Below are 27,855 nucleotides of genomic sequence, written 5' to 3'. Positions count from 1 at the left end.
CAACTAAGTTCTTGTCAGTGAGATAGAAGCAGAAGTTCCCTGTAGGACTTCTCAGAAGCCCATAAAAGGGAGCTCTTGCTGATGGCTAGAGCTCATCTTGGACTCTGAGGGTAGGGGCGCACCCTCAGATGTGGGAACAAAGGTCTGGAAAAAGCCTGGGACCCTTAACAACTTCATAGACCTGCCAAAACCAACAATGGATTTTATACAACCCCCTACCCCAAACTTATGTGATGGATAAGTTTCCTATTTAAGTCAACGTTGGAGTGCCCATCGTGGTGCAGCAGAAACGAATCCGACTAGGAACCTGAGGTTGAGGGTTCAATCCCTGGCCTTGCTCAGTGGGTTAAGGATCTGGTGTTGCCGTGAGCTGTGGTGTAGGTTGCAGTTGTGACTCAGATCTGGCATTGCTGTGGCTCTGGTGTAGGCTGACAGCTGTAGCTTCAATTAAACCCCTAGCCTGGGAACTTCCATATGCCACAGGTGTGGCCTAAAAAGAAAAAAAAAAGTCAATATTGTTTATTTATTTTTTGTTCTGTGTAGGCAAGCTTAAATCTTACTAGACTAGACCACCACAACAGAGGCTGAAAAAAGGCAGATGCTTGCTTTCCCAGCCTCCCTTGCAGCTAGAGTTTGCTAATGTGACCCAGTTCTGGCCAATGAGATGTAAGGGAAGGTCAGGTGCGGGGAAGAGGGCCTGGAAAAAAGCTTTCTTCTCTGATGAAAAACTAAAATCAAAACAGATGCATGATGTAAAGCTATCTTGCCGCCCTGGCAACCTACTCCCTGCTACCTGCCTTTGCTTGTGGCGTGTAACAATGAAGTGTCTGGAACTGTGACAGCCATTCTGTAATCATGGAGCTATGGGTCAGCCTTCGGGGGGGGGGGGGGGGCAAACAGCTGAGGAGAGCTGTGCAGAAGGATGGAGAGAGCCTGAATTCTTTAAATCATCCCTGAGACCTCCCACTCCACACCAGTGATTAGTCCATTTTGTTTTTCCTGTTACTGGCAGGTGAAAACAGCCCAACACCCACTGAGGGTGAAGCACTGAAATAAGGAAAACTTAGTTTTTATAAGACCTGGAGTTGATAATTTCTCAAGAAACCTACTACTATAACCCCTTGGAGGGGAAGATAGCTGGGTTCTGGGAAGATAATTATTTGTGTTAGCCTACCTCTGAAGCAAGAAACAGAACCTCATTCAAGAACAGAATAAGAAATGAGTTCCAGGATCAGCTGATATGGGTGCTCAACAATGTCTTCAGGAATTCAGGCTCCTCCCCTCTCTCTGCTCAGCCATTCTTCAAATGGGCTTCATCCTCAAGCTATTAGCAAGATAGGGGCACACTTCCACAAGCTCACAATAAGGAGCTACCAAGTCCTGCATGCTCTGCCCCTCCCCCCACCGTTCCCCGGAACTTCTCATCCTGATACTCCTCCAGCTGCACCTGCTTGCTCTTCTTCAAACATGCTGGTGGACTCCTGATTCTGGGCCCTTGCACTTGTTATTCCCTCTATCTACAGTGTATGCTCTTCTCAAACACATCCATCTGGCTCCCTCATCTTCTTCAGGTATTTATTTAAATTCACTATCCCAGCGAGGCCTGCCTCGACCACATTATTTAAACCTATAACCAACTCCTCATCCCCTTTCATGCTTAATTTTTCTCCACAGCATGTGACACATCCAACATTTACCTCCACAGTGGGGCTGGAGTCAGCAGGTGATGGGGAGTGGACCCCTGAACAAAGTAAGGAGGTGCGGGAACAATGGTTCCTGGGAGTGCCTCTAATGCCTTGTTCTCTGGGCTTTCTCTCTGGTCTGTGGCTTAAGAACAGTGGCCATCTCATCCCTTCACTGCCACGTGTCTAAAAAGAGTCGTCAGTCCTCGCTCCCTCCCTCCACTACCTGACAGCCCCATTCATACCTCACTTCAGTGGTATCTGGGTTGCACGCCCATTTGTGCCTCACCAGGTTTATTAGTGACCTGTTTCTAAGTCCAGTGGGGCCTCTGGGTCCTTATCTGACTTCCCTGCTGACCATAGCAGCCTCCTCTCTAGTCCCAGTTCTCTAGCGACTTTCCCATTTCCAAGGTCATTGTGCTTGCTATGAAGACCCCCAGTAATGCCGGCTGCGTCCTGCCCCCTTCTCCACCTGTTCCCAATTTCATCTTCTGAGAAATCACAGCTCCAATCACAGCTTCCAGTTACAGCTCTGAAACCCTAAGGGCTTTGAAATCACAGCATCCGCTAAGAAGCCGGATCCAGAGCTGAGCTGGCGATCCCGCACTAGGCCGCGCCCGCCAGGCCCTGTACCCTAGCAGGAGAAGTCTCCACGCCCCCCTTTGTCTCTCCCCCCCCCCCCCCGCCCCACCGCGCGGCACCTCGCCTAGCCTAGCCGCGCGGCAGAGACGCCGAGCCCGGGGGAGTTGGGCGGGTCGGAGGGGCCCAGGGGCTGTGGAAGCGGCGACAGGGCGCCATCGAGCCAGGACCCAGATTCCCTCCAGCTGGCCACCCAGGGGGCGGAGGGAGGGGCCCGGGCGTACTTAATTCCCAGAACACTGGCGCCGCCCGCCAGGAGTCGGGGCCCGTCGAGCGCCGCGCCAGCTCACGACCATGCAGCCCAGCCGACCATCGCTTTTCGCTCCCCGGCCGGGGAACCGGCCCCCTGCCACCCGGCTGCTAGCGCTTCTAATGCTGCTCGCCCTTCAGGCGGCCGCGGCGGCGCCCGCGGGGTCCCGGACACCCGAGGACTCCGAGTGGCGCCAGGACGCGGAGCTCCCGCAGGGACTTCTGTCCCAGGCGGCGCGCGCAGCTCTGCACTTCTTCAACTTCCGAGCGGGTTCGCCCAGCGCCCTTCGAGTGCTGGCTGAGGTGCAGGAGGGCAGTGCCTGGGTGAGTGCAGGAGCAACACTGCGGGCGGGAGGGCGCGGGGGGATTGTGCGCGAGCCGCGTGGTAGGTGATTCGTGTGCGCGCGCCTATGCTCCCAATAGCGGAAAGGCCAGGGAAGCTGTGATGCGCAGACGTCCGGGGAAATCCTGGCTCGTGCATCGACGTCCGGAACTGTCTCGGGCATGAAGGGGCCCGTTGGTGCGCAGAGTCCATGGAAAACTGGCTCGCTCATTCTGGCATTTACAAGACCATAAAGGTTTTTCATAAGGCAGTTTGTGAAAGAGGTGTATGGGGAAACTGAGGAACGGGCCCAAAAGGCAAGGCTTGATCTCTCCTGGGACTCCCAGAATTGGTTGCTATGGGGTGGTCCCAGAGCCGAGACCTTCTAGTGGTTTGAGCTTTAGTCCTGGGTGGGATTTCCAAAATCTAAGCTAGTTCTCAGGCAGGCTAGGCCGATGTTCCCTTGTTAATTGCAGACCATCATGCAATGGGTTTCAGGATAATGTTGGAATTTAAGTCTCTGCCTGGGCAGGAACCTTGGGAATCCTGGCGCCTGCTTTAATCTAATGGGAGTGAGTGAACCAGGGCTGTTTTCTATGTAATGAAATGAATGAGAACTTTGCAGCACATTGTTTGGTAGCTAATTTTAAGGCACTGGTTGTAGGTATCATTTCGTGTCTAAGCAGCTCCACTGCTTTCTTCATCAAATGAAAGAACCTGACTTAAGGGGCTCTGGTGGCAGCTGCGGCTTAAATTCAAACCCTGCCCCAGTAACTTCCATATGCTGTTGTGTAGTTGTTTGTTTTTGAAGAGTTCTCATCGTGGCACAGTAGGAAATGAATCTGACTAGTATCCATGAGGATGTGGGTTTGATCCCTGACCTCACTCAGTGGGAGTGGGTTAAGGATCTGGTATTGCCAGTGAGCTGTGGTGTAGGTCACAGACATGGCTTGGATCTGGCATTGCTGTGGCTGTGGTGTAGGCCAGCAGCTGCAGCTGGGATTCGACTCCTAGCCTGGGAACTTCCATATGCCAAGGGTGTGGCCCTAAAAAGCACAAGAAAAGTCACAGAACTACACTAAGCCTCTTCCAAGAGTAGTGATGCTCTTCCCCGTAATCACCCAGTATTGCACAAAGCCTGCAGAACCAGACTTAAAGAGTCTAGAGTTTAGTAAAGAGTGTAAATAGGTAACGTTTTAAAGAGTGGCAGTAGGATTTTTAAGATGGTTCTAGACCTGGAAGGGGAACGCCTTTTGAAAGCTCAGCCTTGGTTCTTCAAAGACTTAATCTGCCCCCAGGATGGCTAAATTTATTTAATGATGAAATAAAAGTGTTCTTAGAAAAAGGCAATCTGGAGTTCCCGTCGTGGCTCAGTGGAAATGAATCTGACTAGCATCTCTGAGAAGGCAAGTTCAATCCTGGCCTTGATCAGAGGGTTAAGGATCCGGCGTTGCTGTGAGCTGTGGTGTAGGTCGCAGATGAGGCTCCAGATCCTGTCTTGCTGTGGCTGTGGTATAGGCCGGTATCTGTAGCTCCAATTGGACCCCCTAGCCTGGGAACCTCTATGTTCTGTGGGTGCGGCCCTAAAAAGATCCAAAAAAAAAAAAGGCAATCTGCTCTTGTCACCCGTTGGAGCAAACCAACAAACCTTGCCGTCTTAGGGAGGAAAAAGTTCACTTTACCAGCACAACAGAGAAATGAGGGAACAGAGCTTGAGAACTTGGAGAGTTGCCACTTCCTAGAGCCCGAAGAGGCCCCCCCTGAAGATTTGCTCCCTGGTTATCAGTGGGACAGAATCCCTACAGAAAACCAAGCTCACATTTCTAAGGCGCACCCACCCAGTTTTCAAATCCCAGGGATATTTTTTTCTTCCGAGACCATGAAAAAAATAATAAAATATTTTCCATTTTCATGCATTTAGTCACCCCTTATTAAAAAAATAAAACCGGAATTCCTGTCATGGCGCAGTGGTTTAACGAATCCGACTAGGAACCATGAGGTTGCGGGTTCGGTCCCTGCCCTTGCTCAGTGGGTTAACGATCCGGCATTGCCGTGAGCTGTAGTGTAGGTCGCAGATTCAGCTCGGATCCCGCGTTGCTGTGGCTCTGCTGTAGGCCGGTGGCTGCAGCTCCGATTGGACCCCCCTAGCCTGGGAACCTCCATATGCTGCAGGAGCGGCCCAAGAAATAGCAAAAAGACAAAAAATAAATAAATAAAATACTTGGCATCTTTCACAAAATAAATCAGCTCTCAAAATCCAAGTGAATTAAAAATTTTCCTTTCCTTTTCCACAGAATTCAGTTACTCTTTTCATTTGTAATAATTTAATGTTCCTGAATTTTAAAGGGAGACTCAGAGTTCCTGTTGTGGTGCAGCAGAAATGAATCCATGAGGTCATGGGTTCAATCTCTGGCCTCACTCAGTGGGACCCATAGTAACCTTGAGGTCATGGGTTCGATCCCTGGCCTCACTCAGAGGGTTAAGTATTGGGCGATGCTGTGAGCTGTGGTGTAGGTCACAGATGAGGCTCCAGATCCCGTGTTGCTGTGGCTGTAGTGTAGGCCAGCAGCTCTAGCTCCGATTCGACCCCTAGCCTGGGAACCTCCATATGCCACAGGTGGGGCCCTAAAAAGCAAAAAACAAAAGAAAAACAAAATAAAGGGACCCTCGTTTTGGCCTAAAAAAGCTGGGTGGAATAATCAATAAATTAGAGATAGGTGTGCATGAGGGGGAAGAGGAGTTAATAAATTGAAGAATTCAGGGTATTGCCCCTGTGAAAGGAAAACTTCTGTGGTCATCTGGTTTATCTTTACATTTCCTCCCAAAATTATTATAAATGTATTAAAATCAAGGAGCCAAGGAAGAGAAGTTAGTGACTTTCAGAGCCAAGGCTCTTTAGAGGCTAAGTGGTTTCAGTTTCTCCCTAGAATTCAGTGAAATTGCTTGATTTATTGAAACCACTTAAATGAGAACAAATACCACCTCTATGGAGCCTTCAGTGCAAGGAATTTCTGCCTCAATTACAGGAGCAGCGGTAACATTGGCAAGAGGTGGAAAGTGATAGACCCTCAAACCCCTTTATCCAATCATTGCATTATTAGAGTGAGTGCTGAGTTGCTGCACAGTGTCTGTCATTCCTCCAGGAGCAGCCCAGGATGAGCAGGTAGCTGGGTGGGTGAGAAAAGTGTAGCTGGTAAGGCTCCTTCTTTATCCTCTTTGTCAGTGCACCCCTTTGTAGATGAGAGGCTGGAACAAAGTCAGGGTTTTCAAACTAATAGCATACTAGTGGGTTATGAAATCTATTTAGTATGTTGCAGTTGTTTTTTATTTGCTTTTAAATAGTTTGGAATACAAACTGTTGAGTACATTGCAAAATAAAATGTTAAGTAGTGCCGTTAAAATTTTGCAAACGTGTGTGAACTGGGTCATTATGAAGCATGTAGTTCTTGCTATGAGTTTCAGCTGAAAAAAAAAAATTGAAAGCCAATAAACCAAATGACTTAAGACCTCTTGATTTAAAGTGTTTTCTTGGCTCTTCAAGAATCCCTTATTTTAGGAACAGTTGCCCTCTAGTGGTGAAATTCAGAAGTAGCTTTGGTGATAAATGCAATGAAGTATTGAGAAGAAATCAGATCTAGCTGTTGAAAAACCTTGTGAGCATTCTATTTTGTTTTTGTTTGTTTGGGTTTTGGGTTTTTTGTTTTTGCTTTTTTAGGGGCACACCTGCAGTATATGGAAGTTCCCAGGCTAGGGGTTGAATCGGGGCTACAGCTGCCAGCCTGAGCCACAGCCATAGCCACACCAGATCCGAGCTGCATCTACAACCTACACCACAGCTCATGGCAACACCAGATCCCCAGCCCACTGACTGAGGTGAGGGATCGAACCCACATCCTCGTGGATACTAGTCGGATTCATTTCCTCTGTACCACAAAGGGAACTCTTGTTTACTAATAGGAGAGATCACAGACCATGGCTTGTGTTTCCTCACTGCCCCTGCCCGATGGCATCTCTCTCCTGACCTTATGCTACACTTTCACCATCAGGAGGCCCCTACTTTCTGATGTCACGTGGCATGGCCTCAGCACCCACAGCAGTGAAGGACTGGGAGATTTGGGGTGGTATTGACAGCTCCTATGCTACCCAGGGTATCCTGGGTCAGCCCAGATATCCTGGTGACTTGAAGCTGTCCCTTACCCTACTCTGAAACAAATACCCTCTGATCACCCATTAGTCTTACAACCACTGGCACCTGCACCAAAAAGCTGGTAAGAGGCCAGCCTTTCCCTGACACTGAGAGACTGGTGAGATTTTGGTGTGCACGAAGTTCACAAGAAAGACCCCACCCATTTGGAATCAGCCACTGTTTGGGGATTGGCCCCTTACCCAGTATTTGCCCTCTGACCAGCCAGGACCAGTGTTGAAAGTAGAATAGAAACAACTGACCACAGGTCATGATGGTGTGGGGAAGTTCTGCCCAAATATTAACTGCTTCATTTTAAATAAGTCAATACGTGTACAACCGTCCCTTGTTTTTTGGTGTAGGGTGAATGCCACTAATTGGCACTCCTTGCAGTCTTTTCAAGCAAGAAGACACTCCCATAATGGGTATTCGTAATGTCCACTTTTATTTGCTTACAGTGGAGGGAGCACTTGCAAAGAATATAGTTCACAATCTTCTTCCTTTACTTTTTCTAACTTGCCTATGACCCATACCCAGTTTATCAGTGAGTGTTAGAGACTTGACTTCATCAATTCTTTCCATAGCATTTAACTTGGAATTCATGGACATGACATCTTTTTTTGTACCCCCTCTTAACCAGTTTCTGTAACATTTAATCCTACAGCTAGGTAATGAGTACACTTAGCATAGGCATATTTTGGGACAAAATAGCTGACTTCTGGTGAGCATCCTGCTGCCTCTGGTGCAAGTGGACTGGGCTGCTGTGGGTGCCTGCTCTGGTGTCTGACAGAACAGAGCCCATCTGCTAAGCCAAAAGACAGTGAGGAGAGTGGCGAGTCTACTAAGAATAAGCTTCTTCCTTTATCTCTTTTTCAATCTATGAAGCACTTTAATACAATATAATTCATCTACTTACTGCTCTTACTTCCATTAATGTCAATAATTCAGAGGTGATGGTTCACAAGAAGAGGAAAGCAATACATCAAGTAGACCATAGAAACGAAAACTGGAGAATGAAGTAAGCGGCAATGAATATGGAGAGGAAAGATAAGTAATGAAACACTAAAGTGAAATAATCCCTACTTCAATGCAAGGAGGGTGCCTAAGTGTTTTCACAGCCCTTGTGTAAGAGCCCTGTAGCAGCAGAATGAAGGTGGTGCTCCTCGGCGCCCTCTGCTATGGGGATGAAGTATGACAATCCTGAAAGCCCAGAACAGAGGCCCACACCCGCCCTCCTTTCCTGGATGCTGCTCTGCCAAAATGGCACGGGTACTTCCATTGTCTCCACCCACCTCCCACCACAGGGCCCACCTACGTCTGCAGGCTCAGATTGCAAAGTCTGGGTCCAGCATGGGATGGGAAAGGACACTGGCCCTGAGGGTAAACTTAAGCATTTGTCCCACAGTCACCCAGGCCAGCCAAGTCAGCTGCTACCTGGGTGAGCTAACAAGTAGGAATGCTTTAAACCAGCTTGTAACAAATTGGTTTTGAGGCACAAACTTTTTTTTTTTTTTTTTTACCAGCCCCTAACATTTCCACTTGTCTTGCCACACCGGGTGTCCTAGCCAAGGATATGTATGATCACGGAGCATTAGTAGCAGCCCCGGATAAAGACCACTGTTTGGTGGGCCTTGAATTTAACCACCAACAGTGGAGCAGCTGCACACCCTTCACTGAAGGACCTAGGTAGTTCTGCCAGAGATGGAATGTAAACAACCCTAAATGACTGATCTTAATGAGGCATGGAAATTTTTTTTGGCCAGAGCTACCGGCATGCAGAATTTCCCAGGCCAGGGGTCAAACCCGCACCACAGCAGTGACACAGGTCCTTAACCCACCGAGCCACCAGGGAACCACCAGAGACACAGAATGCTAAACACATAGCTTCTCAACCCAGCCTGACCCTTGATCTCTGTGGGCATGAATCCCCCCAGAGATTTATTCACACTCTTTGCAGACTTGGCATTTATTTGCCTTGTAATGGTCCCTCCATTGAAGAGGTTTGCACAGAGCTGGGTCCACAGGAGCAATAGCAACTCTGCACTCTGGGTTATGTCTTAGGATCCTTCAAGCCGCCTCTAGCCAGTAAAGTTATGAAAGGGTCTTGTACCATAGCTGTGCAGGAGAGGTATGTGAAGCCACCATGGCCCCAAGGGGAGGTGCTTACACAGAACATGACTGACAGATTGTAAGTAACTTTGTATTAGTTTCACTGCTCTAGCAAATTATCCCACACACTGTGTAGGAGAAAAAAAAAAAACAACTCACAAATTTATTCTCTTAAAGATCTGGAGGTCAGAAGTCTGAAATCAATCTCACTAGGCTAAGGTCAGGGTACTGAAAGGGCTGCATTTCTTTTGGAAGTTCTAGGGGGAAATCATTTCTGTGCCTTCTCCAGCTTCTAAAGGCCAGCTGCACTCCTTGGCTCTTCATCTTCACAGCCAGCAGGCAGTATCTCCTGAATGTGATACTACTGTCTCTTTATTAAGGAGAAGCACCAGTGGGTACACTGGACCCACCTGGATAGTCCAGGACTCTCTGTCCATCTCGAGATTCTTATCCTGATCACAGTGGCCAAGTCCCCTTTGCCAATGTAACATGTCCCCAGGTTCGAGGGACTAGGACATGGATGTCTTTGGCACCATGACTCAGCTTACCACACCCAGCTTCCAGGGTAGCTGTGAGCTCGTGCAAGTACTAACCACACTGCCGGACACATGGCTCTTCCCAGTGAATGGCAGCTCTGGCTGGTTTCGGCAGCCCTGGTAATCTCCTCACCCCCGAACATGCCCACCCTCACATCTCGTGTTAGTACTCAGCTGCTTTTTGTTCCCATCCTGCATATGTGTCTGCATCTACATGCTGCAAGGCCTCACTATATCTCCTCTGCTGCATTAGCATAGGGACCTGCAAAAGACCAATATTAAATCCTGGTTAAATGAAAACAAAGGGAGCTGGAAGGGTGCTGGGCCCACTTGGCATCTGGAGCTGGAGTCTGGGCCAGGCCCCAGCTATTCCCATCCCCCCTGTAGGAAGGAGGGAGACCCAGCACCTAGAATCACTCTTACAAGTAGCCTTTTCTGATTCGCTCCCCCCTGATCTAGAGGGGAAGCCGAGGGGAACACTGCCTCTGGCCACTTCCACTCTTTGGAGGGGCCAAGAACTCATACCCAGAGTTGGCCAAACAGATTAACACTCAATATTCTATCTCTCTCCACTACTTCTCAGCCTGAGAAAGCAAAGTGTCCTGTACAAAGATCTCCTTGGATCCCACTGGATGGGGCCTCATCTGAAGGTCACTGACTTTTGTTCCATAAACTGTATTCGCCTTATCTGACATTGCCTGAGAGAAGGAAAATGCAATGAGATAATTCCAGGCTATAATGTAATACACTGATGTTCTGTCCAGAACATAAGAGCAGCGCAGCAATTTTTATCCACAAATGAGTTGTTTACTTGTCTCCAACGAGGCCTGACTCATAAAACTAACCTTATAAAATGAAGTTTGCTTTTCCTGGAATGGCATGACATTTATGTTTCTTACCAAATGTGAAGGCTGAGGGACATTTAGAAGCTGAGTCTTTTGGGCCAGTGGAGGCGCACTGTGCGCCAGAGGGGAGATTAGAATCATCTTTGAGCTCTTGACAACTGGCCTGTCCTCAACCACCCACCCCTCAACCTGGAAACAAGAAGTTTAAAGTTGTCACCACCAGGTCTAAGGCCACATGAAGGGACCATGCCTAGCAGCCAACTGCAGAGAGGGAAAACAAGAAACAGCATTTCCCCGAAGTGCAGGGTTTTCTTTCTATAGATAAGCTTTTGGCAGAATCACTTCTCGAGTGACTGACAAGAGTCGAAGCATTTTCACAGCCTCCCTGTAGCAGCCAATGACAAGGTTTCTCTGGGTACTGTCCCTGCTCTTTCATTTGCTCTAGGTTTTGTTGTATTTTTAAGTGAGTTTAAAGGGGGTGTTAGGTTGTTAAAATGTGCTCTTATAATACTTTTTCTCCATCCCCTATCAGGTTCCTCAGGTTCATGTCCAATACTTACACTCAATATTTCAATGTCTTTGCTTTAAGCAAGAAAACATTGTATAGTATCTAACATAAAAATAGTCCAGACAGGAGTTCCCGTTTTGGTTCAGCCAGTTATGAACCCAACCAGTATCCATAAGGATGCAGGTTTGATCCCTGGCCTCACTCAGTGTGTTAAGGATCTGGTGTTGCTGTGAGCTGTAGTGTAGGTCGCAGACCCGGCTTGGATCTGGCATTGCTGTGGCAGTGGTGTAGGCCAGCAGCTACAGCTCCAATTTGACCCCTAGCCTGGGAACTTCCATATGCCGTGGGTGTGGCCCTAAAAACAAACAAACAAAAATTTACGGATATGAATGTCATTACATGGCCAAGCCACTATCCATGAAACAGGAAGCAAGGAGTGAATTTTCTTCAAAAGCTATTAGTCCAGACTGCCTTCTTCACATGTTCCTGCTTGAAAAACAGCACATTCTATGTCATCTAGGAATTTGTTAGCTGCACCCCCTGAAGCAGAGGATAGACCTGCCCCCCTTAACTTCCTAAGGCCCAGAGACTTTGAGATAACATTCCTCTGTTTCAGTTAGTCTATGATCCCCCCCGCCTGGCCTTTGGAGAGAACTGTCATGTCCTTAGTCTCCTGCTCATCTGTACTCTAGTGAACGGCCACTGGAGCTACTTGTTACTTCCTAGCCTCCCTTTGAACTTCAATGGTTCCACTCAGGGCTCAGAGAGAAACTTCAGAGGAAAGCTCTCAGAGTGTGTTCCCTGCACCGGCAGCATCCCCATCACCTGGAACTCTTGAAAATTCAGGGTCTCAGGCCCTGCCCCAGGTTTATTGAATCAAGACTCGGGGTGGGGCCAGCATCCTGTATTTTATTTAGCCCTCCAGGAGAGTCTGTTCTAGCTCAAGTTTGAGGCCCATTACCGTAGAATAAAGTCTTTGAAGAGACCTTCTCTAATCTGAAAGGCATCTTCATCAAACATCAAAAGATTACTGCTAATCACAAAAAACAGACACCTCAAGTTAATGATTTTAGTACTTTTCTATGAATGGAAAGATGTAAAAGTCTGGGCTTATTGAAAGCATTCCTTTGATATGCATCTTCATTCTCTCATGCCAGCATCCTGTTTTTTTCCATCCTGAGTTCTCAGGGTGCGCTGGTGGGATATTGAGGCTGCAACATCCTTTGTTTACTGAAATGGCCAGCGACATTCTTTGTCTAAAGAGCTTCTTCTGGGTCATAAATTTAATCAACATTCGGGAGGTATTCATGAGCAATTTTGTCCTGTGGCTCTAGGATGACTCATTCCTAGATCAGGGGAGGATTTTGTTGATAGGCCACTCCATATGCTAAGCTTTTTGGGTTAGGCTCTGTTGATAATCTAAAGTTCTCTGGATTCTTTTACTAGTCTGTTATGATGCAGGGAGTGTTTTCCCTTGTTGTTTCTTCCCATACCTAGAGTTGAACTATTATCATTATTCTATGTAGAGTTGTATATGTGATTGATTGCCTCAAGACATTTAGCCGTCATTGATTTTGTTGGAGGGCTGATCACACATTGCATAATGCAAGAGACAACAATCTTATGAAAGAGACAGGATGTAATACAGCTGGTGAAACCAAGCAGGGCCCGGTGGGGCTCCTGGGCACAAAAGCCTTTCTGTGTCCCTCATTTCTTGTTCTTAGGAGATGGGCCTCATTCAGCCACCATGACCTTCCCTGAGTTCCAAGGGGCAGGTTAAGACAGTTGCTGATCAGGGAAGGAAGGGGATGCAGAGATAAGGGAGGAACACTCAAGCAGCAATAGTACAGCCTTGGGGCAAGATCCTGGTTCCCTCTCAAGGGATACACATAATAATATAGGCATCTTATACACCTAAGAGAAAAGTTATACTCCGTATACTGCTTTTAAAAATGAGTACTTTAAAACTGAACAGCTTAGAGTCCTTCCTTGTCCTCCTCCCTGGCTTAATTGCACCCTAAACACAATCACCTGTAAACTGAAGATTAGGCACCCTGGGCACAATTGCCCATGGATTAAAGATCATTAGCACATGATGGTTTTCAGGAACTTTCCTAGTTTGTTCTAATCTCTGATCAATATGCCCTTTTTGAAAGTACGGTTATTCTAGGTAATAACCCAGAAGACCACCACCATGATCATGCCAAGATTTCCTAACTCCAGCTTTGATGACTAAGATTCCCCCAAAGAAAGAAGCATGGGCATTTGTCCCAATCCTGAGTCCTATCTGAAAACCTGTTTTTCTCTTTTTTACTATAAAACTCCCGGCAATTCTTTCGGGGGAGGGGGGGCGGAGGGACAGTCTTTAGAACATTAGCCTGCTGTGGACCCTCCTTTGCCTGGCAAAACAAAACTATTTTTTTTTTTTCCTCCTTTACCCAAAACTCTGTCTTTGCATTTCAATTTGACACCAGCAGACAGAGGCCGAATTTCGGCAACACTAGTAACAAAGTCAAGTTAATGTTGGGTACAGCAGAGAAAGGCACAAGGCATAAAAAAATTTGAGAACAAGGCAGAGCTTCCGTGCCTGCCCACTTGCATCTTTCACAGGTGTCCTATCTTAATAAATCTATTTCTTGCCTATCAAAAAAAAAATTTGAGAACAAGAGAGGACAAATTAAAATGATTAGTATAGCTAGTTGTAATCCGCTCAATATAAGGCATCAAATCCATAGGGGGACCAGCTGGAGAAGTCAAATTCCGGAAGGATCATATGTAGAGAAAAAGATAAAGCAAGCATTTGTAAATGAAGATGAAATATTTATCGCCTTGTTGTAGGTCAAAGCTAGCATAATAGAAAAGGTTTTCTGGAAAACAAAGATTAAAAGCCAGTGTATTTCAGGAGGTCCCACTGTGGCTCTGCAATAACTGAACCCAACTAGTATCCATGAGGATGCGGGTTCGATCCCTGGCCCTGCTCAGTGGGTTAAGGATCTGGCATTGCCATGAGCTGTGGTGTAGGTCACAGACTCAACTCTGATCCCATGTTGCTGTGGCATAGGCCAGCAGCTGCAGCTCCTATTCTACCCCTAGCCTGGGAACTGCCATATGTCGTGGGCACAGCCCTAAAAAGAAAAAAAAAAAAAAAATCCAGTGTATTTCAGAAAATTCATAAATTTATAGATCATATTAATTCATATAGTCCTATGTAATTAATTCCAGTTGATCTGGATGAAGACATCAGGTTTTCCATTAGGGTTTTGTAATTTCTTACCCAGTCACTGGTATGATCTAAAAGTTATCAGAAACAGGGGAGTTCCTGTCTTGGTGCAGCAGAAATGAATCCACTAGGAACCATGAGGTTGCGGGTTTGATCCCTGGCCCCGATCAATGGGTTGAGGATCCAGCGTTGCTGTGAGCTGTGGTGTAGGCTGGCAGCAACAGCTCCAATTCAACCCCTAACCTGGGAACCTCCGTATGCCTCGGGTGCGGCCCTAAAAAGACAAAAGACTAAATAAAGGTTATCAGAAACATATTTGTTAAAAAGTCCTTTTTATGAATCCTCTTGAAGATCTTCATCTTATGAAAAGCATCAGAGTAAAGCAATAATTATCTAAAAATGGCAAAAGACTTAAAAAGCCATGGTTAAAGATCTGATAACAATGTAATTGACAAGAAAATTGGTATTTCTGTGACATACAACATTTTAAGGTAATAACTATAATATCAGAATTATGATTGATAACCTGATATGTCCTGATATAATAGTTTTAGAAATTCCACATTAGTTTTGGAATATCTATATTAATGTCATTTATCCATACAATAAGAAGGTTTTATTGCAACTTACTTGACAGTATTTCCCATGTAATATACCAAATAGGCGTAGTTTAATATCTCTCTTTGGGATATTTCAGGGGCCTTTTGAAGCATCCTGAAGTTAGCTGGCAGGCTACAGAATCTTAATTAGAATTTGATATTTGGGATGTTTGTCCAAAAAAATATCAAAAGGTTTTTAAAACACTTGGTCAAATAGGATCAGAGGTCACTGTGAAGTAATATGTATTCACTCAACCAAAGTGACAATAAAAATTTTGAAGGCAAATACAGATCATTTAGAAAGCAAAGAAACTCACGATCTATTATCAAAAGTAGTTCAATATCTATGAAAACTGTTCTCTTAATAGACAAACTCCATTCCTGCACCAGCCTATATCCAACACCAAAGTTCATTTACCTAATTAACTTCATTCCAGTCCCAGCCTGGCCATATGCACAAATCAGTTCTTTCCGAGCTCTCTTTCTACAGATATTCCACAACTTTCTGCATCCGTATTAGTTTGTCTCTTATTTTTCCATCCAAAGACAATCAGCTCTAGGACAAAAATCACTCCCCTTAACAAAATGTATTTCTATTTCATACCATCTTTTGTTGAGAATAGACATCCTACTTTTCTTGCATACTGAAATGTTTTCCTTATTTGTAGTAGCTTTAATTACATATTACAATTTTAACTCTTAAAACCTAATCACTAGTAAAAGCTGACAGGCAGCAAAAACTGACAAGCAGCAAGTAATTGTGGACTGTGTGTCATACCAGAATTTCCTCATTGGTAAACTTAGGAGTATTTTTATTATCTCTAGAAACATACATTTTCTCATAGCAGAATTTCTTTTCTCAGTATGGTATAAGATGTGTGTGTAATAAACCCAAGCATTTTGTGTTTCCCTTTCATAATAAGACAAAAGTAGGTAAATTTACATCTTTTTAGCAATTAATGTTCCAGATTTTATCTTATTTGAAGTGACCTGGATATTCAGTGAATTCCCATCATTTAACTTAAAACTTAGCAAACTCTGAAGTTTCAAGTAACCAAAAATCTGGAGAAACTGTTTTATATAGACATACTCAAAGCATAACCACTCCTAAAGAGTTCACCTGAAACCTCTTATTTACCTTAATTAATTAGTCTTTTTACGGCCACACCTGAGGCATATGGAGGTTCCTAGGCTAGGGGTCTAATTGGAGCTGTAGCCACTGGCCTACACCACAGCCCAAGCAATGCAGGATCCAAGCCACATCTGTGACCTACACCACAGCTCACAGCAATGCCAGATCCTGAACCCACTGAACAAGGCCAGGGATCGAACCTACATCCTCATGCATGCTAGTCAGATTTGTTTCTGCTGAGCCATGACAGGAACTCCTTATTTTATAACTTACGAAAATGTCATCATACTAAGTTAATTTTTATTTTTTTGCTTATCAGCCCTGCAATAGAAATAACCTAGGTATGATAAAAGTAAGACATGCCTGTACTGATTAAACCAACAAGCTTACACTAGCATTAATACCAGATATTAATTTCATATTGAATATTTCCTAGGTCATGCGAACCTTCATTCTGGCCAGGTTCCCTTATATTTAGAAATACTTAATTTGTAAGCATTTTAAGTCAAGTAAATAAAGCTCTTTTGTAAGTTTAATGTTGGTATTTCCCAGAGGTAGAGACAATATAAACTTTTATATCTAACAGTTGGAATAAGTTAAATTTGTTTGCTCAGATGACTGAGACTTTACTATCTGTGGAAAAGGCTTTTAAGATTTGTCCCTGTTAATTGCTTAAGGAAGCTATGATTTAGATTTTGAGTGAGGGAGCCTTTCCAGTAGTTTGTACGTGAACCTGGCTGGGACGTTAATTGGAGGCTGGCAATGTGTTACTCCTTTTTCTTTTGTTTTGAAAGCTTTGTTCCCCATTTTGAGGTTGGTTTATTTAAATAAAATTGCTAGTAACCATCAAGATCCTGTGGTGGGCCAGTGTGCTGTTTGTTGAGCTAGGTGTCACCCTAGAGTCGTTTCCCCTTTCTTAGGTGTCTCAGTTTCTCACTCTGGTAGTATAAGACCACTGCGGGTACTTGGACCACTGAGTGACCTGCTCCTGGCCAAGCAGGTTTTTAATAAAAACGAACCCTCCTTCACTGTTGGTGGGAACGTAAATTGGTACAACCACTGTGGGAAACAGTATGGAGATACCTCAGAAAACTAAATATAGAACTACCATATGATCCAGCAATCCCTCTCCTGGGCATCTATCTGGACAAAGCTTTCACTGAAAAAGATACATGCACCCCTATGTTCATTGCAGCACTATTCACAATAGCCAAGACATGAAAACAACCTAAATGCCCATCAACAGATGAGTGGATTAAGAAGACATGGTATATAAAAAACAAAACAGAGAGGAAAATCACGGACTTGGAGAACAGACATGTGGTTGCCCAGGGGGAGGAGGAGGGAGTGGGATGGACTGGGAGTTTGAGGTTAGTAGATGCGAACTGTTGCATTTGGAGGGGATAAGCAGTGAGAACCTGGCACAGGGAACTATACCCAGTCACTTGTGATGGAACATGATGAAGGATAATGTGAGAAAAAAGTATATATATATGTGTGACTGGGTCACTTTGCTGTACAGCAGAAATTGACAACATTGTAAATCAACTATAATAGAAAAAATAAAAATCTTAAAAAACAATGAATGAGTTTCCCTATAGGGATGGCTGCAGGGTATGAGGACTTGCCTCCAATCCTCCTGCAAGTGTCTTAGCTGTCTGAGAAGGCCAGCTGGGAGGAGAGTTCCCTTCTTTGAAGCTGCAAGATCCCCTGAGATATCCTCACTTTTATTCCAACACATTCTATTAAAGGAGCCAATCCAAGGAAAAACAGACCAGTGTCCCACCTAATTACCCTGTCCAACTCTACTCATTGTCTTTCAATTGAGCAAAGTCTTCCCAGTCTTTCAACTGAGGAGAACCCAAGTACCTCCCCTAAAACTAAACTTGAAGAATAACCTACTCCTCAGAGAGGAGTTTCTAACACCACCAAATACAATCTAGGATCATCAGCCACCAATGATATCTGAAAACTAGGAGGGACTCACCCAAATGTGTCTGGACTCTCAGGAGGTAGATGGGCCCAGAGGCCTCTATTGGTGAAAGAGAGAAGTCTACCCTTCATTGATCACCAAAGCTGTCAACTGAAGAAAATGTATAATCTGAAAGTTGAAAATTTTATTCAGTGGACATACTGAGGACTATAGTCCAGGAGACGGCCTCTTAGATAGCTTTGAGGGACTGTTCAAAGAAGTGAGGGAGGAGCCAGGATATGTAGGAGTTTTTGCTGAAAAAAAAAAAAAAGTGTATATGAACATCAAAAGATTACTGCTAATCACAAAAACAGACATCTTAATGATTTAGTACTTTTCTGTGTTTGGGAAGATGGAAGAGTCTGGGTTCATTAAAATCATTCCTTCAATAATTATCTTAACTATCTAGGGCAAATATCCTGCTTTCCCCTTCCTGAATGCCCCTCAGCATGCATTGTGAAGGCTTAATGGCAGCAGCCTTTGTTAACTGAAATGGCAGGTGACATTCTTTGTCCACACCATTCATCCCACCTTCCATGGGCAACCACTTAAAAAGGGCTGATGTGTATTCTTCTGAGAGTGTTCTTATAAAAGATATTGTTGGTGGCTGTGCTAATTTTTATTTAAAACATTTTTGTAAGTGCACGCTATGCATTTTGTTCTTTCCATGTTCACTCCCAGCCTTGAGGATCTCTCTTTCCTGCTGTATGAATGGCTAGTTGGCTACCTCTTTCCACTGCATAGCAGCCCCATTTTTCCTGCCCACTTCTCAGGGGGATGCACATGAGATGGCCTCCAACTTTCTACCACAAACATGATGCCTCAAGGAACATCCTCCCATGAGTCCCCTATAACATCCTTACCACTTTCTGGGATACACACCCAGAAGTGGGTTGTTGGATAATAAAGCTTGAGCGTAAGCTTGATTTGTAAGCTACCACCTACCAGCCATGAACCCCTAGACCCAGCCAATGATTGGCCCCATCCACTTTCTCATTCATCCCCTGTCTAACAGTTGTACAGTGGTCCCTACTTTTTAAAAGTTTTATTGAAATACGGTTGATTTACAATGTTGTGATACTTTCTGCTATACAACAAAGAGATTCGGTTATACAGGTACACCCATCCATGTTTTTCTTTTGAATCTTTTCCCACATAGATTATCATAGAGTATTGGGTAAAGTTTCCTGTGGTCTACAGCAGGTCCCCATTGGCCAGTCATTCCATATACCACAGTGTGCATATGCCAATCCCAAACCCTCAGTCAATCCCTCACCCTCCACCTCTCCTCTTTGGTAACCATAAGTTTGTTTTCAAAGTTCCTGAATCTTTTTCTGTGCTGCAGATAAGTTCATTTGTATCCTTTTTTTTTGATTCCACACATAAGTGATTGTATATGATGTTTGTCCTTCCCTCTCTGACGAACTTCACTTAGTATGGCCATCTCTAGGTCCACCCATGTTGCTACAAATGGCATTATTTCATTCTTTTTATGGCTATGTAATATTCCATGTATATATGTATCACATCTTCTTTATCCATTCCTCTGTCCATGGACATTTAGGTTGCTTCCATATCTTGGCTATTGTAAATAGTGCTGCAATTAACATTGGGGTGCATATATCTTTTCATCTTATGACTTTCTCCAGATACATGCCCAGGAGTAGGATTGCTGGATCATATGGTAGTTCTATTTTTAATTTATTGAGAGACCTCAAGACTGTTTTCCATAGTGGTTGTACCAATTTACAGTCCCACCAACAGTGTAAGTGTGAGAGGGTTTTCTTTTCTCTGCACCCTCTCCAACATTTATTGTTTGTAGACTTTTTTTTTTTTTTTTTGGTCTTTTGTCTTTTTAGGGCCCCACCTGCAGCACATGTAGGTTCCCAGGCTAGGGGTCTAATCAGAGCTGTAGCTGCCGGCCTGCGCCATCGTTGCAGCAACGCCAGATCCAAGCCACATCTGCAACCTACATTGCAGCTCATGGCAATACCAGATCTTTAACCCACTGAGCAAGGCCAGGGATCGAACCCACAACCTCATGGTTCCTAGTTGGATTTGTTTCAGCTGCACCACAACAGGAACTCCTGTTTGTAGACTTTTTGATGATGGCCATTCTAGCTGGTGTAAGGTGGTACCTCATTGTATTTCTGATTTGCATTTCTCTATGAGCATCTTTTCATTTTTTTGTTTGTTTGTTTGTTTGTTTGTTTTTTGGCCATCTGTATCTCTTCTTTGGAGAAATGTCTGTTTAAGTCTTCTGCCCATTTTTTGATTGAGTTGCTTGTTTTTTTTATATTGAGCTGCATGAGCTGTTAGTATATTTTGGAGATTAATCCCTTTTCAGTTACTTCATTTGAAAATATTTTCTCCCATGCTGTGGTGTGTCTTTTCATTTTGTTTATGATTTCCTTTGCTGTGTAAAAACTTTTTAAGTTTAATTAGGTCCCATTTGTTTATTTTTGTTTTTATTGTTATTACACTTGGAAGTGAATCTGAGAAGATATTGCTGTGGTTTATGTCAGAGAGTGTTCTGCCTCTGTTTTCCTCTAAGAGTTTTATAGTATCTGGTCTTAGATTTAGGTCTTTAATCCATTTTGAGTTTATTTTTGTGTATGGTGTTAGAAAATGTTCTAACTTCATTCATTTACATGTAGCTGTCCAGTTTTCTAAGCACCACATATTGAAAAGACTGTCTTTTCTCCATTGTATAGTCTTGCCTCCTTTGTTGTAGATTAGTCGACCATAGGCACATGGGTTTATTTCTGGGCTTTCTATCCTGTTCCATTGAGCTATATTTCTATTTTTGTGCCAGCCCCATACTGTTTTGATGACTGTAGCTTTGTATTATAGTCTGAAGTCAGGGAGCCTGATTGCCTCAGCTCTGTTTTTCTTTCTCAGGATTGCTTTGGCTATTTGGGGGTTTTGTGTTTCCATACAAATTTTAAAACATTTTATTCTAGTTCTATGAAAAATACCATTGGTAATTTGATAGGGATTGGGTTGAATCCGTAGATTGCCTTGGGTAGTATAGTCATTTTGACAATATTGAATCTTTAATCCAAGAGCCATGGTATATCTTTCCATCTGTTTGTGTCATCTTTGATTTCTTTCCTCAGCATCTTACAGTTTTCAGAGTACAAGTCTTTTGTCTCTTTAGGTAGGTTTACTCCTAGGTGTTTTATTCTCTTAGATGCAATGGTATATGGGATTATTTCCCTAGTTTCCCTTTCTGATCTTTGTTAGGATATAGAAATGCAATTGATTTCTGTGTATTAATTTTATATTCTACAACTTAACTGAATTCATGGATGAACTCTAACAGTTTTCTGGTAGCACCTTTAGGATTTTCTATGTATAGTATCATGTCATCTGAAAATAGGGGTAGTTTTCTTCCTTTCCAATTTGGATTCCTTTTATTTCTTTCTCTGCTCTGACTGCTGTTGCTAGAATTTCTAAAAACTATGTTGAATAGAAATGGAGTGGACATCCTTGTCTTGTTCTTGACCTTAATAAGCATTCTTCCAGATTTTCACCATTGAGAATGATGTTAGCAGAATTCCCATAATGGCTCAGTGGTAACAAATCTGATTAGTATCCATGAGGATGTGGGTTTAATCCCTGGCCTTCCTCCATGGGTTAAGGACCCAGCGTTGCTGTGAGTTGTGGTGTAGGCCAGCAGCTGTAGCTCTGATTCAACCCCTGGCCTTGGCACTTCCATTTGCCATGGATTTGGCTCTAAAAAGACAGAAAAAAAGGGGGAGGATGGTGTTTGCTGTGTGTTTATCATATATGGCCTTTATTATGTTAAGGTAGGTTCTCTCTGTGCCCACTTTCTGGGGTTTTTTTGGGAGGGTGGGGGGTGCCCCTGAGGCACATGGAAGTTCCCTTGCTAGGGGTCAAATCAGAGCTGCTTGGGATCTGAGCCGCATCTTCAACCTTTACCATACCTCATGGCAACACTAGATCCTTAACACACTAAACACGGCCAGGGATTGAACCTGCATCCTCATGGATACTAGTTACCTCTGAGCCACAATGGGAACTTCCTGGTTTTTATTCTTCAATTTGTTAATTGAAGCAGTGTGTTTCACTGATTGATATTAAAAATCCTTGCATCCATTGGATAAATCCCACTTGATGTTGTACGATCCTTTCAATGTATTGATGGGTTAGATTTGCTGTATTTTTTGAAAATTTTTGTATCTGTTCATCAGTGATATTGGCCTGTAACTTTCTTTTTTGTGGTATCTTTGTCTGGTTTTGGGATCAGGGTGATGGTGGCCTTATAGAATGAGTTTGGAAGTGTTCCTTCCTCTACAATTTTTTGGAATAGTTTCAGGAAGTTATGTGTTAACTCTTTTCTAAATATTTGATAGAATTCACCTGTGAAGCCATCTGGTCCTGGACTTCTCATTTGTTGGAAATTTTAAAATCATATTTCAATTTCAATACTTGTGATTGGTCCATTCACTTTTTTCTATTTCTTCCTGATTCAGTGTGGAAGATTGTATCTTTCTAAGAATTTGTCAATTTCTTCCAGGTTTTCAATTTTATTGGCATATAGTTGCTTATAACAGTTTCTTATGATCCTTTGTATTTCTGTGATGTTCACTGTAACTTCTTTTTCACTTCTAATTTTATTGATTTGAGCCCTCTCCATTTTTTTTTTTTCTTGATGAGTCTGGCTGGTTTATCAGTTTTGTTCATCCTTTCAGAAAGCCAGCTTTTAGTTTCATTGATCTTTTCTATTGCTTTCATCATTTCTATTTCATTTATGTCTGCTCCGATCTTTGATTTCTTTCCTTTTAGTCACTTTGGGTTTTGTTTGTTCTCTAGTGGTTTTAGGTGTAAGGTTAGGTTGAGACTTTCCTCATTTCTTGAGATAGGCTTGTAATTGCTGTAAACTTCCCTCTTAGTACTGGTTTTGCTGCCTCCCATAAGTTTTGGATTATTGTGTCCTCATTGTCATTTGTTTCTAGGTATTTTTTTTTATTTCCTCTTTGATTTTGTCAGTGATCCATAGGTTGTTCAACAGTATATTGTTTAATCCTCACATGTTTGTGGTTTTTACAGTTTTTTTCCTTGTTGTTAATTTCTAGTCTTACCACATTGTGATAACATGCTTGATATGATGTCAGTTTTCTTACATTTACAAAGCTTTGATTTATAGCCCAGAATATGATCTGTAATAGAAAACATTCTGTGTGCACTAGAGAAGAATGTGTATTCTGCTGCTTTTGGATGGATTGTTCTATACATTTCTCTTAAGTCCATCTGGTCTAATGCATCATTTAAGGCTTGTGTTTCCTTATTGATTTTCTGTATGGATGGTCTTCCCATTGCTATAAGAAGGGTGTTAAAGTCCCCCACTCTTGTGTTATTATCAATTTCTCCATTTATGGCTATCAGCAGTTATCTTATATATTGAGGTATTCCTATGTTAGGTGCATATATATTTACAGTTGTTATATCTTCTTGGATTAATCCTTTGATCATTATGTAATGCCCTTCTTTGTCTCTCCTAACCATCTTTATTTAAGTCTGTTTTGTCTGAAATGAGTATTGCTACTCCAGCTTTCTTTTGATTTCCATTTGCATGGAATATCTTCTTCCATCCTCTCACTTTCAGATTGTATGTTTCCCTAGAACTGAAGTGGATTTCTTGTAGACAGCATCTATATTGGTCTAGTTTTTGTATCCATTCAGCCAGTCTATGTCTTTTGATTGGAGCATTTAGTCCATTTACGTTTAAGGTAATTATCTATTATGTGTATTCTTATTGCCATTTCATTAATTGTTTTGGATTTGTTTTTGTTGGTCTTTTTTCTTCCCTTCTTTTGTTCTGTTCTCTTGTGGTTTGGTAACTATTTAGTGTTGTATTTGGATGGATTTTTCTTATATTCATGTGTACCTATTTTAGATTTTGGTTATGGCTACCAAGAGGTTTTGATATAGGAGTCTATATATATATATATATATATATATATATATATATATATATATATATATATATATATACAAGATTGTTTTAAGTTGTGGTCTCTTAATTGCAAATGCATCTTCAGTATCCTGCATTTATAACCTCCTCTTCTTGCAATTGCTGGTTTTGATATCATATTTGTGTGTGGATGATTTTCTACCTTTACTATATGTTTGCCTTCATTGGTGAGCCTTCTCCTTCATAGTTTTCTTGTTTCTAGTTGTGACCTTTTCTACCTAGAAAAGTTCCTTTAATATTTGTTGTAAAGCTGGGGTTTGGTGGTGTTGAATTCTCTTAGCTTCTCCCTGTCTGTTAAGCATTTTTTTTTTTTTTCAGGGCTATACTCTGGCATATGGAGGTTCCCAGGCTAGGGGTCAAATCAGAGCTGCAGCTGCCAGCCTACACCATAGCCACAGCAACACCAGATCTGATCCATGTCTGCAACCTACACAGTAGCTCCCGGCAATGCCAGATCTTCAACCCACTGAGTGGGCTGGGGATCAAACCCACAATCCCATAAATACTAGTCAGGTTTGTTACAGCTGAGCCACAACAGGAACTCCTGCTTGTCTGTAAAGCTTTTGATTTCTCCTTCAAATCTGAATGAGAGTCTTGTTGGGTAGAGTATTCTTGGTTGTAGATTTTTTTCCTTTCATCACTTTAAGTATACCGTGCCACTCCCTTCTGACCTGCAGAATTTCTGCTTAAAAGTCAGCTAATAACCTTATAGGGATTCCCTTGTATGTTACTTGTTGCTTTTCCTAGCTGCTTACAGTATTTCCTCTTTAAGTCCCTGCTTTGTCCTGGGAGGGTGCACATGAAACCCTGTGTGCATCCTCCAAGAGCAGAGTCTCTGTTTCCCTCAGTTCTGTGGAGCTTCTACACACAAGCCCCTTGGGCCTTCACTGAATGCCAAGTGCTACAGATATTCCTCCTTCCAATGGGAGACCCCCAGGCTGGGGAACCTTACATGGGGTTCAGAACTCTCACTCCTGTGATAGAGTTATTTTCCCATCTGCAGGTCACCCACCTGGTGGGTATGGGATTGCTTATATCACTCAAGCATCCCTCCTACAATTTCAGTGTGGCTTCTTCTTTGTCTTTGGGTGTAGGATATCTTTTTTGGTAGATTCCAGTCTATTTTGTTGATGGTTCTTCAGCAATTGGTTGTAATTCTGGGGTTTTGTAAGAGGAGGTGGGCCTGAGTCCTACTCTGCCATCTTCAGAGATTGATTCGGATCCTCGCTGCTTTTGTTAAAAAAAAAACTTTTATTGAAGCCTGGTTGATTTACAATGCTGTGTTAATTTCTGCCATACAGCATAGTTACTCCCATATATATATATGGGAATATATATATATTCACACATGCACATATATTTTTTTCTTTCATGTTCTTTTCCATTATGGTTTATTACAGGATTTTTTTTTTTTTTTTTTTTTTTTTGCTCTTTAGGTCTTCAGCCATGGCATATGGAAGTTCTCAGTCTAGGGATCAAATCGGAGCTATAGCTGCCAGGCTACTTCACAGCCACGGCAACACAGGATCTGACCTGTGTCTGTGACCTACGCCACAGGTCACAGCAATGCCAGATCCTTAACCACTGAGCGAGGCCAGGGATCAAACCTGCATCCTCATGGATCCTAGTTGGGTTTGTTATTGCTGAGCCAGGATGGGAACTCCCTGTCACAGAATATTGACTATAGTTTCTGTGCTATACAATATGACTTTGTCATTTATCTATCCTATATATAGTAGCTGGCATCTGCTAATCCCAAACTCTCAGTCCTTCCGCCCCCACACCTCCTGCTCCCTGGAAACGACAAATCAGTTCTTTATGTTTGCCTCATTGTTTCTTTAGTTTGCTTCTCTGGATTACTCCCTTGTGTGCAGGACTTCAGAGCTCCAATAGCCTAGGTAAGACGTGTGATGTGCTTAGGACACCCAGCATAGGCCTAAGGGAGCATCTGTTGTTCTATAAATATAAGCGTCCTTTAAACGATGGTTGATTTGTTAATGTTGTCCTAATACAAATCATGTTTCTAGTGATTATTTCTGATCTCGAGTGATGTAACTGGGCATGTTGACTTACTAGTTAGGACTCACATCCACATCTGTCCACGTTAGATTTCACTCCATTTCTGCCATCCCTGCCCTGGTTCATTCACCCCTCAAGTAGCCTCCTGTAGTCTCTGCATTCACTCTGGACCCCTCTTCACTCCAGCACCAGTTCCCCATGCATAGGCTAGAGGGACCTTTAAAAAGTCCTTCCTTCCTTCCCATGGCTTTCCATTTCTTTTAGAATAAAATCCTCACTGCAGCTTGCAGGTATAGCCCGTGACCACACTGAGCTTCCAGGGCCAGCCTGTTCTGCCTCCTGGCTTCTCTCTTTCTGCCCTCTGGGCCTCCTGGCTGCTTCCCAGAGCTTTCAGCCCCACTGTTCCTTCCATGTGGAATGACTTGCCATCCCCCCCCCCACCGCCACCCCCAAATCCCCACAGTCAACTCCTTAATCTTCAGAGTTCAGTCACTTCCCCAATCCCCAGACGAGGTCAGTTCTCCAGTTATCATTTTATAGCTCTAAGTCACCCATGATCAAAGAATCAATTCTATAGTGATCTATTTGATTGCCCTGAGGACGGGCTGAGAATTTGTTCCCTGCCTTGCTCCTAGCCCTGTGCTCAGTCCAGAACTCCTAGGGTGGATGTTGAACTACAGAAATCTCGTTATCACAGTATAGTTTAATCAAAGACAGACAAAGGGAACATAGAGACCTAAGATGGCCCAAGGAGCAGAAGACACTTCATCCCAGACCAGAAGGAAGGCCCTGGCTGGTATTGCTTTGCCTAAGGCCGAGGCTGCTGCCTTATCTTAGGAGAACCAGCAGAGCTGTCTTAGAGGAACTTGTGACTCAGAGGAAGGGTGATGGGAGACGCCTTTGTGGGAGATAAAAGGGCTGAATCTTAATAAATGATGAAATATACCACCAACAACATAAAAATCTTACTTTGGACAAAATAGACACTCTTAAGCAGGCCTAATTAAAACAAAAGGAGGAAATCAAATCAGAAGAAACTACTCTTCAGAAGGACAGCTCCCTCCTGACTCATCTCACAGCCTTGGCTGATCCAGTTGTTTCTTTCCCTGTAAACAGGTACTGGCCACTCACTTTTGCCTCCATGCGATTTCAAAAATCTGTCAAGTCAAATAATATCCTAAATACTTTATTTAAAATATGCCCAATTAGGAGTTCCTGTTGTGGTACAGCAGAAACAAATCTGACCAGTATCCCTGAGGATATGGGTTGGATCCCTGGCCTTGCTCAGTCGGTTAGGGATCTGGCATTGCTGTGAGCTGTGGTGTAGGTCACAGACATGGCTAGGATCTTGCATTGTTATGGCTGTGGTGTAAACTGGCAGCTGTGGCTCCGAATGACCCCTGGCCTGGGAACTTACATATGCCATGGGTGTAGCCCTTAAAAAAAAAAAAAAAAAGTAAAGCATGCCCAATTATATCAAGATTAAGGGAGACTTGTGAATGCTTACAGACAGCACATGAGCATGCCCCAGTTTATTCCCGATGGGGAGGCTGGTGGTCCTCAGGACTCTTCCCAGTGACACACCTTCTCTGGGGGATTGCAGCAAATTCTGTGGCTTCAACCACCATCCCTACTGAATCTCTTCTGTGACATCCAGCTGCTTCCTGGCTAACTTCCATGTTCCTGAGCAAGTGGTACCTACCAACTCTGCTGCCCCCCACTTATCCTGAATGGCCTCCTCACCCGCCCCACTTACCCCTAGCTAGCAGCCTGACTTCAGTGTAAAAGGCAGTGCCTGGCCCCTAAGCATACATCAAAGGCAGACTCCTAAGTTGTATG

The 27,855-nt window shown here is 43.5% G+C and overlaps 1 protein-coding gene and 1 long non-coding RNA gene across 3 annotated transcripts in view; one reads left to right on the top strand and one right to left on the bottom strand.

Annotated features, from left to right (window-relative positions):
• Positions 1-2,415: 2,415 nt before the first annotated feature.
• The window catches only part of RARRES1 (retinoic acid receptor responder 1), a 44,878-nt gene continuing 19,438 nt past the window's right edge, over positions 2,416-27,855 (top strand). For both annotated transcript variants that reach the window (XR_014824234.1, XM_003358645.4), the window contains exon 1: positions 2,416-2,894. Coding sequence is in view for 1 of the 2 variants with exons in the window: in XM_003358645.4 (XP_003358693.2) it covers positions 2,616-2,894 (279 nt within the window). In the remaining variant the exon portion in view is untranslated. The remainder of the gene's footprint in view (positions 2,895-27,855) is intronic.
• The window catches only part of LOC106505733 (uncharacterized), a 34,700-nt gene continuing 24,964 nt past the window's right edge, over positions 18,120-27,855 (bottom strand). The window contains exon 4 of the long non-coding RNA XR_014824238.1: positions 18,120-18,250. This is a non-coding gene — a long non-coding RNA (uncharacterized LOC106505733). The remainder of the gene's footprint in view (positions 18,251-27,855) is intronic.

This window comes from Sus scrofa, chromosome 13 (genome assembly GCF_054392235.1).
Source record: "Sus scrofa isolate SSC_HxYL_T2T_F1_AM1 chromosome 13, Sscrofa_HxYL_maternal_Yorkshire_Landrace_v2.0, whole genome shotgun sequence".
Classification (NCBI taxonomy): domain Eukaryota; kingdom Metazoa; phylum Chordata; class Mammalia; order Artiodactyla; family Suidae; genus Sus; species Sus scrofa.
Note: the sequence above shows the minus strand (reverse complement) of the source record. Positions and strands in the feature narration are given on the sequence as shown.